At 36.6% G+C, this 17,556-nt stretch overlaps 1 protein-coding gene and 1 long non-coding RNA gene across 2 annotated transcripts; both read right to left on the minus strand.

The window, feature by feature from the left end:
• Nucleotides 1-578: 578 nt before the first annotated feature.
• On the minus strand, nucleotides 579-1,154 carry LOC139782102 (uncharacterized). Its single transcript, XR_011720795.1, has 2 exons — nucleotides 830-1,154; nucleotides 579-717 (listed from the first exon to the last, which is right to left on the minus strand). It is a non-coding gene; the product is annotated as an uncharacterized lncRNA (long non-coding RNA).
• Nucleotides 1,155-7,612: 6,458 nt separating this feature from the next.
• On the minus strand, nucleotides 7,613-13,775 carry LOC139782096 (uncharacterized). The gene has a single exon (XM_071721042.1). It carries the CDS (start codon nucleotides 12,454-12,456, stop codon nucleotides 10,402-10,404), a length of 2,055 nt encoding a protein of 684 aa, XP_071577143.1. The 5' UTR covers nucleotides 12,457-13,775; the 3' UTR covers nucleotides 7,613-10,401.
• Between the last annotated feature and the right edge of the window lie 3,781 nt (nucleotides 13,776-17,556).

Genomic DNA, 17,556 nt, shown 5'->3' on the forward strand with positions numbered 1-17,556 from the left:
GATAAAAATAAATGTTGACATCTCATTTTAAAGCGTAAGAAGTTCCTATTTATGATAAAACGAGTCCGAACTCTTTATTTTTACCGTTTAGATATAGTAGCATATACGCACACACACACACACACACACACACACCACACACACACACACACACACACACACACCACACACAAACACACACACACACACACACAAATTAAAATTTAGAGTTCAGCGATAAGAATAATAAAGAGGATTGACAAAATATTAAGCATGGTTTTGAAGAAAAATATTTAATTTTGCATAAATATGCATGTACGCACGCACACTTCTATATACACTCGCCCGCGCGTGCACACAAACAAAAACACACACACACACAAATACATACACACACACACACACACTCATTCACAAACACAAATATGCTTTAAGACACACACACACACACACACACACACACACACACACACACACACACACACACACACACACACACACTCATTCACAAACACAAATACGCTTTAAGATACACACACACACACACACACACACACTCATTCACAAACACAAATACGCTTTAAAAAATATAGGCGACGTTGATAAAAATAAATGTTTATTTTGAACTACATATCAAAATAGCTATTATTTTAATATTTTTTAAATCCTCTTCCGTTTTCTTGTGGTGTTTCAAATTGTGATTTTCTCCATCAATTTCGTACCAACCGTTTTCCAATACTATAATTTTAAAAAATCAAGTGTATTTTATTTATATTTATAGTAAAGTTAAACATATTAAACATGTATATATATATACAGATGTATATAGATATACATAACTTCAACTTACAGTTATAATATTCTTCCATTTCTAAATTATTTTTTTTACGCTTCTTGTATAAATATATTACTTTTGGTTTCTTTATTATTATTTTTCTTTCGATGCATGCTATTTTTTAAATCCTTTTTAGTTTTTTTATTTCCGTGATCCAAATTATGCTTTTCTTCTTCTTTCTGTTTTTCAGCTTGTTCGTTTTCAAAATTTATTAAAGCGTCTATTAAAGCTTCGTCCCAACCGTCATCCAGTACTATAATTTTTAAACATCAAAGTTATTCTATTTATATTTATATTAAAATTAAATATTAAATATGCATATATATAAATGTAATTTAAACTTACAATATTACATTTTTCCATTTCTTCTCTTAATTATCTTCTTTCGCTTCTCGTAAAATATATTAATGACATATGATCTAAATGACATATGATATGTGAAACTCGCAACTTATGAAGTTTTCTACAGACTGAATTTTTGATCGATTGAATTTAAATCGCGTCAAACAGGCTGTGTTTTTATGACATGTTTTTTGACATGATTACATGTTACTGCTAATTTCGTATTGACGTAATATGTTATAAAAAGAAATAAAGGATTAAGAGATAGTAAGAGAGCCTCCTGCGCTCTTTTTTAATGAACTTCATACGAGCGTTCAACACGACTTATTCGTAAGTTTCTTGTAAATTGTTCTTAGGAGTTGACGATTACCTTGTATTTCAGTTCGAATAGACGATGTAGAATATAAATCTTTTCGAATTTATAATATTATAATATCATTATGTATGTTTATATATGATTATATATGAGTATATATGATTATAGATAATTATATATTTATATATAATTATATATAATCTTAGTTTGACGGTATGCATATATGTTTAAATATATAAATGTATATATATTTATGTATATACAAATATATTATATATATATTTATATACATGAAAAAAGTTGCTGATATTATTAAATACGTTTTATAAACAGTTTTATCGTGATAGTAAGAGGAACGGGGAACGGATATTTTAAAAAGTGTGTCATCCTGCGTTTTTCCTCAAACATCCTGCACTCCTATTTCATGACAACAAAGTTTATACAAGAATCCTGTTTTTCAACGAACTTCATAGAAGCGTTCAATATTTGTAAGTTTCTTGTAAATTGTTCTCACTAGTTGACGATTACTTTATATTTCTTTTCAAATTGACGATGTAGAATATAAATCTTTACGAATTGATTGTTACAATATAAATATATTTGTATATGCACATATATTATAAAAAGCATTTATCAATGTAGATTATATATGATTATATATAATCATATATAAACTTTAAATTTGGATAATGCAATAGATGGCATTCAATAAAGATTTGTTTCTTGTAATTAAAATTTGACGAACAAAGGTATAAAAACGGTATTAAGAGACACGGAACTCTGTCTCACGTCAAGCAGTGTCAAGTTATAATATATATGGAATAAATCATTTTACTTTTGATTCCATGGGAAAAAAGGTTATATATAATTATATATAAATATATAAAATTATATATGATGCAATTATATATGAATTTTGTCTCTATATAATCATATATAATCATATGTGACCATATATAATCAATATATATTAAAAAATAACTGTTAACTTGGATAATGAAGCATTGATAAATTAAGATGTATATTTTCAAAAGCTGTAGAATAAAAATAAAATGATTAATTCCATATTTTAACTTCCCGAGAAAAAAAGATTATATATAATTATATATAAATGTATATGATTATATGTGATTATATATAAAATTTGGTACTTTATATAAATTATATATGGGTCTAAATATCATTATATATGGGCATATATAATTCTAAATATAATTAGATATGAATAATAGATCATATCTGCACTCATGTATAGATACATATAAGATTCATATGGAAGTATATACAACTCTATATGATTATATATGATTATATATAATTATGCAGGCGATTAAAATATATTAAAATATATATAAATGGTTCATATACAATTTGACATGATTATATATGAGTTCAAATTATTTATATATAAATTATATATAAGAAGCACGTAGCCATATAGATTATATATGGTTATTATAACAAAGTTGCTGATATTATTAAATGCGTATTGTTTACAGTTTTATTGTGATATTAAGAAAAACGGGAAACGAATTTTAAAAAAAAGTGTGCTGCATTATTTATCAAGCATCGTGCACACTTTCCTCAAGCATTCTCCGAGTTTTTAGAGTTCATTCACGGATTATTAAAAACTTAACTTTCTTGCAAACATTTTGCGCTTCCTTTATCGAGTATCCTGCGAGTATTCTGTGCATCCTTCATCGAGTATTTTCCGAAAACAAATTCATAATTGTTTGGTCCTAAACGTAAGTTTCTTAAAATTATAAATTATCTCTGCGAGTCTTCGGTTTCCTTTTTCATTCGAAGTGACGATAAACAACGTAAAACTTTTATTATATATATATATATATATATATATATATATATATTATATAGGGTATAAACTTTATACTAACGCGATAAAAATTTAAAAAAAAATTTTTTGGAAACATTCCACGAGTTAGTTAAAAGTGAAACTTAAAAATGCCGAGAAAATCGAGAGAAAATTACTTTAAGAACCGACAAAAGTTAAAGAAACAGCTTGAGAAGAACGAGAGTAATCTGAAAAGGTCTGCTAAGTCATCAACTGAAAGATCACGCGATTATAGGAAACGTCAAAAGTCTGTTCGCCAAGATGCATTTCAGCAGAGTTTGACTCTACAGGAGATTGATATTTGTAGTTCGACTTTAGAGCCAATACCTTCCACTTCTAATGCACAAATTGAGCATGATCAGCAAGAACAGATAGAGAATAATATTTCGAATTTGCACAATATTTTAGATAGAAATTTAGAAATGCAGTTGCATGAGAAGAACGTGAGTAATCAGAATAAATGCGCAAAGTCATCAACTAAAAGGATTCTAGAGAAAATTGATATATCTAGTTCGAATTTAGAGCCACAACCTTCTACTTCAAATTTTCAAATTGAGTCAAATAACCAAGAACAGATGGAGATTGATGTCATTGAATTACAAGAGTACATTAGGCCAGAAAATTATCGAGAAATTTATATCAAGGCAACTAATGAATTTGAGAAATTGTTTTTGAGGAACGAGTTTGGACACGTATGTGATGTGTGTGGCCGGATATGGTATAAACAAGATTTATCTAAAGTTAATCAGAGACATATAGATATTCTAGAACAAGACTTTATCGAGGAGCGTGATCGTGTAAAAGACTTTAAAATTTGTTCAACATGTAGACAGTCATTGTCATTTGGGAAAATTCCTCCGCTGAGTAAATCAAATGGCTACAAATATCCAGAACATCCGCAAAATTTACCGCCGTTGGATCCAATTACAGAGCGTCTCATATCACCAAGACTACCGTTTATGCAAATACGTCGACTACGGTACGAAACCGGTACCTACAAAATAATAGGACAGGTTATTAATGTTCCGGTAGAAGTCGACAACATGGTTAAGCAGTTACCACGACAACTTGACGACGATTACGTAATTAATGTTAATATAAAAAACATATTATACATAAATCGTCGTATTTGAGCGGACAAGTGAAGAAACGAATTGTTAAGGAATGGCTTCGTTACATGGTAACAACACCTTTGTATAAACAATTCAAAATTTGTTATAATGAACGAGATATGAACAATATCGATAATGTACAGCGACCAAGCACGAGTAAAGCATGTGACAGCGGGACTGATGACGACACATTAGAAATGATCGATAGTGATAATGATAAAGAATTATTGTTGGGACATCAACATACAATGATATGGAACGAAAGTAAATACTTAGACATTGCACCAGGACAAAACAAAATGCCTTTGAGCGTCATTTACGATAAGTATGCAGATGAGAATTATCATTATAGAAATGTTGTTCATTAATACTGTTACGTCCAACCCCGGGATTAGGATAAGAAAATCTGGGAAGCGAAGGAATGGCTAACCAGGGGGGTCGGGGTAAGGAAGGACGCAACTCGAAGCTTAAGAATAGTGCTCGCAGGTACGCGCTCTGCGGCGCGTGGCGCGAGCCCGAACGCACTTTTATGACTCAGGAAGGGTCAACGTTTGTAGACGCTAAGACGCCTTCCGTGAGCGGTGCGATCGTCGGTCCTCTTTCGAGTCAAGGAATTTAATCCTTTTAACTCGGGATCGGACCTCGTGCGATTTCGAGGGGAATAATGGTACTGAGATTGAGGTCTTATTTAAAATAAAAAGAACATTTAATTAAATTTTATAGACAAATTAAACATTTATTACACAATATAACAATACGTGTTGCTGAGATTGATAGGGTGAACATTACAATAACATAATGGTTGTACCGACATTGGTAGAGAATCAGGTATTGAGATGAGCCGGAGTGTATGTTATTCGAGTGTGTGAGTGTATATGAGTACTTGAAAATTAAGTCGACATTAAGAACTAAGTATAAAGAAAAGGTTGGGGAGTGAAAACAGAGGGACAAGAATTTTATGGATTAAAAAGGAGATGATTGTTAATCTAGGGTGACTATTTCGGGAGGGTTAGGTTCATCGATGTCGATGGTGGAGGCGGTCGAGGGGGTCGGGGATGGTACCCTGTGTTCGACCGGAGGAGGGGGATTGGGTCTAACGGGGAGTATGCGGAAAGGGGGGACGCGGCAAACGGGGCGATAAGGTGCGGGAACGAGGCGAGAGGGTAGGACAACGCGACGGGGTGGGGCAACGGGGCGATTCTCCCGTGATGAGCAACAGGGCTCCTCCGTAAATGCTGGTGGAGGCGGTGGAATGGCGAGATGCGGAGGACCGGGGTTATCTTGTTCCTGGGGAAATTCCGATCCTTGGGTTTCGACCTCCTTTCGCGCCCGCTTATGTTGACGACGTCTTTCGTGCCTCGCGGCGTTTCGCGACTTCTCATGGGTGGGACCGGCCGAATCCACTACAAGTTAGCGGATTGTTAATTATTAAAATCCGCCAACTGGGGGGAAGTCACCTCAGGTTTTGGAGATCCAAGGAGTGGCTCGAGTCTACCAACGAGTCAACTAACTCAACCAATATACCTCGAGTCCACCGACGAGTCAGCTAACTCAAAGCAATATACCTCGGTCCACCGACGAGTCAGCTAACTCAAAGCAATATACTTCGGTCCACCGACGAGTCAGCTAACTCAAGGCAACATACCTTGGTCCACCGACGGGTCAGCTAACTCAAAGCAATACCTCGGTCCACCGACGGGTCAGCTAACTCAAAGCAATACCTCGGTCCACCGACGGGTCAGCTAACTCAAAGTAATAGAAGACTATGGCGGATCTACCGATAAATCGGCTAATTCGGATAGTTGAAGGTTATAACTGAGAGACTTCCCTAACCCGTGAATATATAAACGCAGGGGAGCCGATATATATACGTGTGTGTGTACAGGACTTACTTTTTGATGAAACAGGTGTATGGGTAACTTTGTCGGGGCTGGTGCTGACCGCAGGTCTCGCCGGGTCGGTAAGATGGATGGTGGCACTTAGCGCGCACAGACTTTACTCGCGATCCTTTAGGGTGGCAACAACAGAAAATTGTTTTCAATATAACGAAACTAGAATGAGTATACGGACTCAGGACTGAACTGTCTCGTGCCGGATCGGAAGTGTCAGTAAGTGCTTAAAGTCGCGATTTTTATAGGAAAGTTCCAAGGGTGGAAAGGGTGGATTTCCTTGTGGGGGGTGTCTGGTCTTCGTTTTGGGACTTTTGGTTGGTGGGATTCTTCTAATTTTTATCTAGAGGGTTTTCTATTGGGCGAGACGTTTCTCACCTAAGAGCCAGATCTTAAGTTTTCGCCTATCCTAGAAAGCTAGAGACGGTTATCGATTTTTCCGGTTTTTCATTGGTGAGTCCCCTCGTAAGGCCCCCACTGTCTTATTGGGGGTGCAACTCATCGCTTCTCCCAGTGTCCCATGACGCATTTGTTTTCGACTATTGCCGATTTTCCTTTTATTAGGGGTCCTTATTTATCTCGCGACCCTGTTCCTATGTTAACAGACGATCCATACCTCTCGATCTTAAGTGCAAACAGAAACTTCCACCATGTGTATTTTAGAACACGTGTTAGGCTTTGTTTCTGTTTGTCGGGAACATCGTACGAGCAAACCTCGCTCGATGCAATAAAGATTTTTACCGATTTTATCTGCGACTAAGGCCCTTTTCGCGCGTCATGTCGCCGGGTGGGCCAGACAACTGATAGAATTCGTCTGGGAGGTCGCTTTTAGTTCCTCAAGCAAATAGGCAGCTTGATCGTAATAAAAAAAAGGAATGTGAGGGGATCAAGGCTCACTCGCCGATCGATAACCGTCCGTGCTCAGTTTACTTATCGTAATCTTAAGGCATATCCTAGGCGCATAGGAATTTCCGCGAAAAAGGGAAATCGATTAGTTCGCAGGACGTAACACCCCCCGCCTTAGACAAATGTTGGGGGTGTGTAACACAACATTTGCAGACTAATTGATTGAGAAACGATTTCCGTTTTTCTGTTTAGAGAAGGAGGAAGAAAAAAAAAAGGCGACCTCCATAAATCCGTCCTTTATTCTTTCGTCCTTCTAGTTTATGCTGTTGCCTGCATGTGCATGTATCAGATTGTTAGATCAAAGAGAGGATGATAATTCTGATTACCTGCACATTCAAACGCAAGAGAAATATTTAATGTATACGCATATATATTTTCCTACTTATTTTGATAATGTCTTAATGCTACTCGCAACGCGCAAGATTTCGGTTTGTGTGAGGCTGTCTTTCCTTCCTTTAATGGGGCAATAATGGTGCCATTACTAGCTAGAATGGGTTGTCCACGTGGCTGTCGTCCGTCCCGAGGCGTCCCCCTTTTTTTTTTTTTTTTTTTTTTTTTTTTTTGTGGCAGTTTTTCAACTGACCCATGCGGTAGCCCCAAAACTACCTGTGTTTTTTGTGTGCCTTGCTGGCTTGCTGACAATTTTTAATATGTTTGTGACATATCGCAGGTTTAACTTGCCATTTAATTATAGCTGGATTGCTATGTACCCGTCTGGTTCGGCATGGTATCCTTATGGATTAGATCGCCGAGGACGACGAGGGGCTAGCTGGTTTTCATCTAGCAGCCGTTTTGTATAGCAATGGTGGCAAGTTACAATAAAATAGATAAAATTCTCGAACGGAATAATTCATCGGGGTGCCGTTGATAATCGACACAAAATATTTTTTTTTTTTTTTTTTATTCGCGAGTTTTTTTTTTCTCGCATTAGATAATTCATGGAAGGGAATGTGCCGGAACCTCGTACTTAATTTACAGTCAGGTGGCTTTTATTTTCATGCTACTTGTATTTATTTATTTATTTATTTATTTATTTTTTTTTTTTTTTTTTTTTTATTGTCGTTGTAAATATATATACCACTTAGAAGGAAAGCATCCTCACACTATTGTTTAAAACTACCTACGCAATTATATTTATCTTAAAATCTTAGGAAGAAGGAATCGTAGTGAGATTATAAAAGGTAAGAAAATTAAAGGGATACTTGCATGTCAAATCTCATTTATAGTCTAGGATACAACGTAAAATACAAATAAAATTTGTTACAAATTTTAGAGTTGAGATTATGAGATAAAGATTATGATAGTGAAGGTCAAAACATAAGATAATAAAAAAAAAAAAAGGAACAAAAACTTATTACGATTTGTGGAACTAGAACTACGGTTAAGATAATAAATGTTGGGAGTTTAACAAGATATTTGCAATAGCCGATTTCCATCGGTCGATAATTTAATCGATCTTAAGATTTAGATACCGAAAGGTTCGCATTTGTGTGCATCTTTTGGTTTTCAGAAAGAGGAAAGAAATAGGCGACCTCCAAAACCCCTTCCTTAATTCTTTCGTCTTTCCTTTACAGAGTGAGAGTTAATATAATATAATACATTTTTTTTTTTTTTTTTTTTTTTTTGTTTCTCCTTCTTCTTTATTCCTTCGTAAGGTATGTAATTGTAATAAAATCCTTTTAATATTATTATGAATAATAAAAATCTTTGCAATTGAAGAAAATAAAGAGAAGGGAATATCGTTATTGCCTGCGCAAGACCATTTTCACTTATAAGGTAACTCGTAATGTTTATGATTTTACTATTAGATACTAAAGAGATACTAAAATGGTAAGGTATACACGCATATAGATACGTTAAACTTAAGGCAAGAGGGTGTGTGCGATTTGAGATTTCAGAAAGGAATGTACTCGCATATGCACATATACATTATCCATTTATGCGTATTCGCACTTACATAATCTTATACAACAAAATACATATACGTACATTTCTTCCTCTCTCTTTCCACATACATATACATATGTTTCCCTCCTTTTTATTTTATTTTATTTACTTTTATTTTATTATATATAATATATATATATATATATATATGTGTATTCGCATTCATATATATACCATATGTGTGTGTAAAATTATAATACTAAGGAGAAGTCGTGGGAGTATAAGTGTATTTGTGACTTAAGATTATAGAAAGAAAAAACTATATTTATATACGCATACATATATGTGTAAAATCTAAAGAGAAATATATGCAAGGCCTTATTCGTGATTTATGTATATAAAATTTAATCATATATATAAAAAAAATTATTTTTTTTTTCTTCTTAATATATATATATATATTTTTTTTTTATTTTTATTTTTCCTCCGAAATGCTGGGTGCCGCACATCCCATCCGTATTAGCAGCCCCTCGAGATCACGTATCTCGTCTTCGCCTTCGGGTTCTGGGCTGAAGCTGACGAGTGTAGCTTCGTCTCCGAATTTCGTCGCCTTGCGGATCTTTAGCCATCCGCTCCGTCTTTCTATGAGAAGTTTTACTAGTCCATTGACCCTACGGGACCACCTCTTTTTTGTCCCTACAGGCTGGATGTTTGCAATCCCGCAACGGATTGCCTGCCATTCGAGGTCACGGAATCTGTCTTCTAATATATAGATTTCGTGTATGGGCCTCTGGACAACGCGCCCCCAGTCTCGTAAGGCGATTGAGACGATGCTGTCCTTGTCGATTCGGAGTACTATCCCCCTTTGCCACTGCCTCCCTTCGTGGATGGCGATCGCCTCGCCTGGGTGTACATGGTCAGGCCGCTCGTGTAGAAGATGGCCTCTCCGCGTCATCCTTCGAGTCAGGTCATCTATGAGATCGTCAAGATCCTCCCGTGCCTTTTCGATGTGGACCCAGAAGGAAACAGGCGAGTCCACCTTGATGACTTTGACCTTCAGCGGCCCGCGGGTTAATAGCCGGGTGTTGATATGCTGTATTTCCATGTCTACAAAGGAATGTTGTTGTTTGATTTCTTGCATGACGTAGCATGCGATTCAAAGTGGCAGAGTTGATGCAAGGGATAGAGAAGTTTAATTTAGTTTCTTGCATGTCGTAGCATGCGATTCAAAGAGGCAAGGTTGATCCAGAGGATGGAGAAGTTTATTTAATTTGTTATTTCTATTAGCCTTTAAGTTCAAAAGTGTAGGTGGGAGTTTCTTTCAAAGGGAGGAGAGGATAGGTGTGTTCGGATTTTTCGTTAATTGGCTTGACAGGTCGTACATTTGCCTGCCATTCGAGATCATGGAGTGGCGCGCTAGCTGATGTTTTTTGTTCCGGATCGCCTTTCGGAGCCGGGCCACTGACATTTGTGGTTTTAGGCCTTGCCTGTCCCAGATGTAATAAAAGGTGAGTTAACGAGTCCCATATTGCTCCTATTAGATATATCGACCATCCATATACTGTATGAAGAGCATATCCATGCACAAGTGTATCTAATATTAATTTAATGGCTCTTATAAAAAGATATATTCCAAGCAGGCCAGCGCTAATATTGCCAAAGATTAAAAATTTGCTCCAGAAATTTTCCCAGGCTGAGAGTGCAATTTTTTCGATCGAAACCTCGTCGATTAGGTTGGCGAAGGAGCCTTCACTCAGCACGGTTGATTCTCCCATTACTCCTCTCGCTACGGTGTTAAGGACAGCGGGTCTCTCGGCGGGAAACATTATGTGGTCCCTTAGATCTTCCAGATCCTTTTGTGTATATATGCCGCTGGTAGCGAGTGCTCCAGGGCTAGTGTACTTCCAGGTAGTTTTGGTCATGGGTTTTATGACCGTAGGTGCTAGTGTTTCTATTGGCCTTGGCGTAATTTTATACCAAGAGTCTCCCAAAAGATACATAGGAGGTGCGAAAGAATTACAATTAATTTGTGTTCCTTGCCGTAGTAGTACGTGCGTTTGAGGCGTTAGGAAGGAGGTCTTGTTATTAAACATTACTGGGAGTTGCTCGTAACATTCCTGGGTGTGGACTAATTTTACCTCGACTGGAACGCATTTTATTATGTGGATTACTTCGCCTGCTAGGAGGGCCATATATCCAGGTCCCTTCATGAAATGATAGGCGAAGATGTCGGGAGATTGTGTAGCTATTGCTAAAGCGTTTTGCAACATTTTTAACTCAAGGTTACATTGTTGTAGTAAGATGTTCCTGTACAGTTGATTAATCTGGTTACGGATGTGCTTTTCTACGTAAACGAATTTCGAATTCATGTAAGTAAAAAGGTCGAGATTTTCTACACGGCCGGTTCGTTTAGCAATGTCCATTTCAGGTGAGGTTTCCCAAATTACTAATTTTGGGTGCTCCGTTCGAATGAGCGAATATCCACACGCTAAGTCTTTCCCGGTGCTGGTTAAAGCAAAGACTGTATCGTCTGCATTCACAGTATAAGCGGTTTGAGAGTGCTCGTTTACGTTATCGATTACCTTTTCCGCGTAACCTCTATATAAGATGCTATATGAAGTGAATTTACAGGAGTCATTAGGTATGGGCTCCCAAAAGGTATTTCCTCCTTCTATGTCGGTGCATCTGGCGGTACTAAAATCACAGGCCACTCCTGATCTAAGATGTATACGGTTAGTGCTTAGTTTAACGTTAGCGAAGTAATCTTGCAGGGTGATTGTGACAGTTGCCTGTACGAGAACATTTGTCCACGTTCCGTAAAGATCTGAATAGGATCCTCCAGAACATTTTCCGTCGGCGTCCACAACGCCAGTTAGGATCGCCGGGCGACTGGTGGTCTGGTTAGATTTTAGTGCCACTATGTATGTTCCTTTAAATTCGAGAGTTCCATAATAATGCATTCGTATGCAGGCCTCCCTGGTCACTTCGTGTATATATGCATATTTTCCATTTAGAACGTCCGAATTATGAGAAAACATTCCACATTTCCGGATCGTACGATCGATTTCTACCTTGCATTGTATCACTTTTACAGATTCGAATTCGTTGAGCTGCAATAATTGTATGAAAACTTGGCTAGAATTGACCTTTGGTAGTGGAATATCGCAATCTTCAACGTTTATTAGTGATAAGGTCGTTAAGTTTGTAGTTGGGGAAGTACAGTCATATCCTATTATTCCGTAAGTTTGGCGTATCCATATGGTTATTATTAATATTGCGGTTATTCCTTTAATCCGGGGATCCATCTGAAATTTATATGACTTTATTGAATTGTCCATATAGTATAGTGTATCTTTTTTATTTATTTATTTGTTTATTTATTTATTAGTTTGATATGAGAAATTCGCAATCGGTTGGGATGTACAACTCGGCTATTTTTCTTGATTCTGATTTTTACGTTGTTTTTATTCAGTATTTCTAGGACTTCATGAGGTCCAGTATATTGATCTCCAAATTTACCTGGCTTAGGCCCTTTTAGCAAAAACACGTGGTCTCCAGGTTTAAAGGTTCGAGGGTTAATTTTTTTGTCATAGTGTCTCTTGGATTTGAACTTAGCTTCGACAACGTTTTCACGAGCGTTCGTCTGTATAGTATGAAGTTGCGTGACAAGATTTATTAAATATTCGTTGTAATTTCCTAATTTGTCTTCTGGAGCCAGAGGTTCGTTCGATGGAATTCTTGCTATTTTACCGAAAACTAATTCGTACGGGGTGTGTTTTGTTGCTTCGTGTATGCTGGTGTTATAATTAAACATTGCAAGACTAATCCATCTATCCCACTGCTTTTGCTCATTTGCATATTGTTTAAGATATTCTCCTAATGCATGATGTGATCTTTCTAACGATCCGTTTGATTGAGGGTGAAAGGCAGTTGTACGAAATTTGCGAATTCTGAATATTTTAGCAATCTTTTTCATTAAATCGCTAATAAAATTTCTTCCTTGGTCGGTTAATATTGCTTTAGGTGCCCCTAATACACAAATAAATCTGTCCACGAAGGCTTCCGCTATTGTTTCGGAAGTTTGATCTGGTAGGGGTACTCCCATGCAAAATTTAGTTAATTGATCTTGTAAGGTTAAAATATATTCGTTGCCTCTTTCGGTTTTGGACAGAGGTCCTACGATATCCATTGCTACCTTGTCGAAAGAAGATCCTGGTGTGTCAGTAATTATCATAGGTTGTTTAGTCTTTACTCGCACTAATTTTTTCAATTGACATTGTAAGCATTGTTGTATATATTGTTGAACGTCGGATTTTAAGTTCTCCCAATAATATTTATGTTTAATTCTATGATATGTCTTTGTAACGCCTCGGTGTCCTCCGGTAGGCGAACAATGCATTTCACCGATTATAATAGAACGGAGATCTCTAGGAGGGTATTTAATTAATCCGTTACATATGATTAGTTTGGTTGTTGAGTTAGTAAAATTTAATTGTAAGACGGATTTTATATTATTCCATGGTACATTGTTGACAATATCTGTCTTTGCGATACTGAGAGTTTCTAATTTTAGTCTGTCGACGACGTCTTGTAAGTTTTTTATAACTGTGGTAATCTGCGTTAGGGTCATTGTTGGGCCTTCCCGTTGTCCTTCACTGATGGGTAGTGCTATGTGGTAGTATTTTTTATACTTTACGGCCTTTGCTTCACCTAAGGTAAGCGGGCTTAAACGTGGGATCTCGTTTCGTTCGAATAGCTTTTGTGATCCAGAATCTAATGGTTTCCCATTAGTGTCGACAAAGTATGCCACATTGTCTTTACGTAAAAATAGTAAATCACGAGTTTCTATTATATTGCCTTTGAGTATTTGATTATTAATAATGGTAGGTTTTATCCGTAGGTTTTTATTTTCATTGGTTGGGACGCCAGATTCGCTAGATTCGTCTTCTTTATCGTCTATTTCGTTATCTTCAAAGTCGCTTTCCTTGTCTGGCGGATCGTTTCTATCTTCTATCTCTTCGGTTTCATCTCCCTGACCCTGTGATCTTTCTTGCTGCGTATTTTTCGCTGTCTGGCTTCGAGTTTGTATTCTATTATAATCAGGAGGATCGTGGACTAATGCTTTTTCTACAATTTCCGATTTCGGTGGCTCACGCAGTTCTTCCTGCGTAAAAGGTATAGAATCTTTGTTTCCATCAGGTGAGTCATCGTTAGGTGGTAAATCTTCCATTTTTTCGTCATCTGAAAGGTATAGATCGAAATCCTCGTCCTCCTCCTCATCAGATTCTTCTAACATTTTAGCAATTGTTTCTGCATCTCTGGGATCATTCGGATTTAAAAGTTTTTTATGATTAATTATGTTGCAGTCTGCTTCTCCGAAATTTACCGGATTTCTTGACAAAGCGTCGGCGTTAACATTAGTTTTTCCTGCCTTGTATTCTACATCATAATCATATTCTGCTAATTTCAATCTCCAACGGAGAATTCTCATGTTTGCATCTTGGGCATTTTTAAACCAAAGTAAAGGCTTATGATCTGTGACTAATGTAAATTTTCGCCCGTATAGATATGGTCGGAAATGTTTGACGCAATATATTATCGCTAAAGCTTCCTTTTCATAAGTGTCGTATTTTAATTCGTTGTCGGTTAAAGTTCGCGACGCGTATGCTATTGGCCGATCTTTGTTTATTTCTCCTTGCGATAATATGCCCCCTACGGCAGTTCCGGAAGCGTCGGTAGTTAAAATGAAAGGTTTCGAAAAGTCAGGATATTGCAAGACTGGTTCTTCGCATAATTTCTGTTTCAACATTTCGAAAGATTCTTCTTGAACAGATGTCCAGTTAAAAGGCGTATCGTTTTTTAATAAATTTGTTAAAGGTTTAGCTAATTTGGAAAAATTTGGTATAAATCTTCTGTAATATCCTGCTAATCCAAGAAATTGTTTAATATTTTTCGGTGTTTTTGGCCTAGGGAATTGTCTTACGGCTTCCAATTTTTTTGGATCGGGTTTAATTCCATCGCTACTTATTATGTGTCCTAAGTATGTTACCTCGGTTTTTAAAAATTCGCATTTATCGGGCTGTAATTTTAGATTAGCTTGGCGGAGTCGTTCCATTACTAAATTGTACCTTCTTTCGTGTTCTTCTAGTGTAGGAGCGGAAATAATAATATCGTCCATATAGATAAATACACCTTCTATCCCTGTTAATATTAAATCCATTACTCGTTGGAAGGTAGCGGGAGCATTCTTTAACCCGAAAGGCATTCTCTCGAATTCATAATGACCATTAGGGGTTGTGAACGCGGTTTTATGGCTATCTGCAGGGTCCATCTCTATTTGGTGAAACCCGGAGGCGAGATCACATACTGTGAAATACTTTGCATTGCCTAATTGATCGATAATCTCTACAATGTTTGGTAATGGGTAGGCATCGCCCATAGTTTTTTCATTCACACCTCGGAAATCTAATACTACTCTCCAACGTTTGTTTCCCTTTGAATCTTCCTTTTTCGGCACTATCCAAATGGGCGTATTGTAAGGCGACTGAGAAGGCTTTATGATCCCTGCCTCGAGCAGTTCCTTTACCTGTTTATTTATTTCCTCTTTGTGGACTTGTGGAAATCTATACTGTCGAGTATTTATAGGTCGATCATCTGTCGTTGGTATTTGATGTCGTAGTACGTGAGTTGCCGTTAATTTTTCTCCGGGAATGTGAAATCGGTCTTGACTGTTACTTATAAGTTTCATAACGCTTTTCCTTTCTTCACTATTTAAATGCTCTAATCGTAGCAATTTCGTAATCTCCGCAAGCCTATCTTTCTTAGGTTCTCCGGATGATACCAAACATTCACGTGAAATAATGTCATTAGTCGGTCCTTCTGACATTAGCTGATGTTGCTTTGATTTACGTTTATACCGGAAATTTTCCATTATTTTTTGGAATCGAGTTTGTGCGCATGCTAAAGTTTTTGAAGACGGTTTACTTTTTCTGTTAATTTCATAAATCTTTTCCATATTAGGATTATATGATTTTACTCTTCTCATGAGTTCTCCAATAGTAACATGAGAAGTATTATTCTTATTAATATCTGCACTTTTTATGGGTATTCCAACCCTTGGAAATATTATTTTTTCTACAGGTTTTAAGGAGCTCTCACTTTCTGGCTCCTTTAAACTAATTTCTGTCGTATTACGTAGTGAGGTTTGGTTATTTCCCTCCTCGCAATCGACGGGAGTAGAATATACTAGAGGAGTCTGGAAACTTGCCTCTGCAATTCTGGGATTATTTAAATCTTCTGGAGAGGTTTGGTAACTTCCCCCTCCAGAGATTTTGGAATTATTTAATATTTCAGGAGGGGTTTGGTAACTTCCCCCTCCAGGATTTTTGGAATCTTCTGGAGAGGTTTGGTAACTTCCCCCTCCAGAGATTTTGGAATTATTTAATATTTCAGGAGGGGTTTGGTAACTTCCCCCTCCAGGATTTTGGGAGTCTAGCGTTTCGGGGGAGGTTTGATCTTCCTCTCGAATACCTAGATCAAGATTTTTATTTATTTTTTTATTTTTTCTTATAGCTTTATTCTCAATTATTTCCTTTGGTTCTTTTCTTCCTACTTTACTTTCGTTCTTATTTTCATTTATAAACTCGCCTTTATTTAACTTTGCATGCTCGTTATTTTTATTTTCAATAATGATCTCGACTTCCTTTTCTTCTTCATTTGTTCTGTCAATTATTTCACAATGAACTTGATTGTCCTCTAAGCGTCGAGGATTAATTTGCGTAATCGCAATTTCTTCTCGGTTATTATGCGTCCCCATATTTGACTCAGAGTTGTCAAATAATTCATTTAATGGTTTAAGACGCAGGGTAGGTACTTGAACTTCCACTTCTTCGTCCAAAGTACTTATAACCTTTAAATATGCCTTTCCGGAATTATTTTCTACTATGGTATCTCCTAGATAAATCCCGTGGGCTATTTTTAATTTTGGTAGGTATCCTATTTTTATTTCCGGATTTTCTACTCTTACATAAAATAGAGATTCTGACCGCGGAAAAGCTGTAATAGTTTCCGGTGAGAGGAAAGGTATACTGATTCCTGATACGTTTAAGTGTCCCGTCGCGTAATCTATGTTTGAAGAAGTTTGCTGAAAAAAGTCGTTGCCTAATAAACCGGCTTGAGGAATCGGTAAATCGTCTGATACTACGTTAAAAATTACCGGTTTTTCAAAAAGTGGTAAAATAACCTCTCCGAGGGTATAAACGGGGTATTCATTTATACCGCTTAATTGCAAAAGTTTATTGTGATTGACTGTATTGTTATTTGATAAAAATTTTTCTTTAATTAAATTCGGGCCAGAACCGGTATCCAGCATAAGGGTAACGTGTGAAATCGGTCTACCGAAATTTACCTGAATAGTTGGCACGCGACGGTGTTTATCG

This window comes from Temnothorax nylanderi, unplaced genomic scaffold, assembly GCF_030848795.1.
Source record: "Temnothorax nylanderi isolate EJ_2023f unplaced genomic scaffold, tnyl_v1.0 TNYL_tig0387_pilon, whole genome shotgun sequence".
NCBI lineage: Eukaryota > Metazoa > Arthropoda > Insecta > Hymenoptera > Formicidae > Temnothorax > Temnothorax nylanderi.

Bases quoted from the DNA above. Each gene is read 5' to 3' on its own strand.
- LOC139782096 (XM_071721042.1), bottom strand. From the start codon at position 12,456: ATGGACAATTCAATAAAGTCATATAAATTTCAGATGGATCCCCGGATT.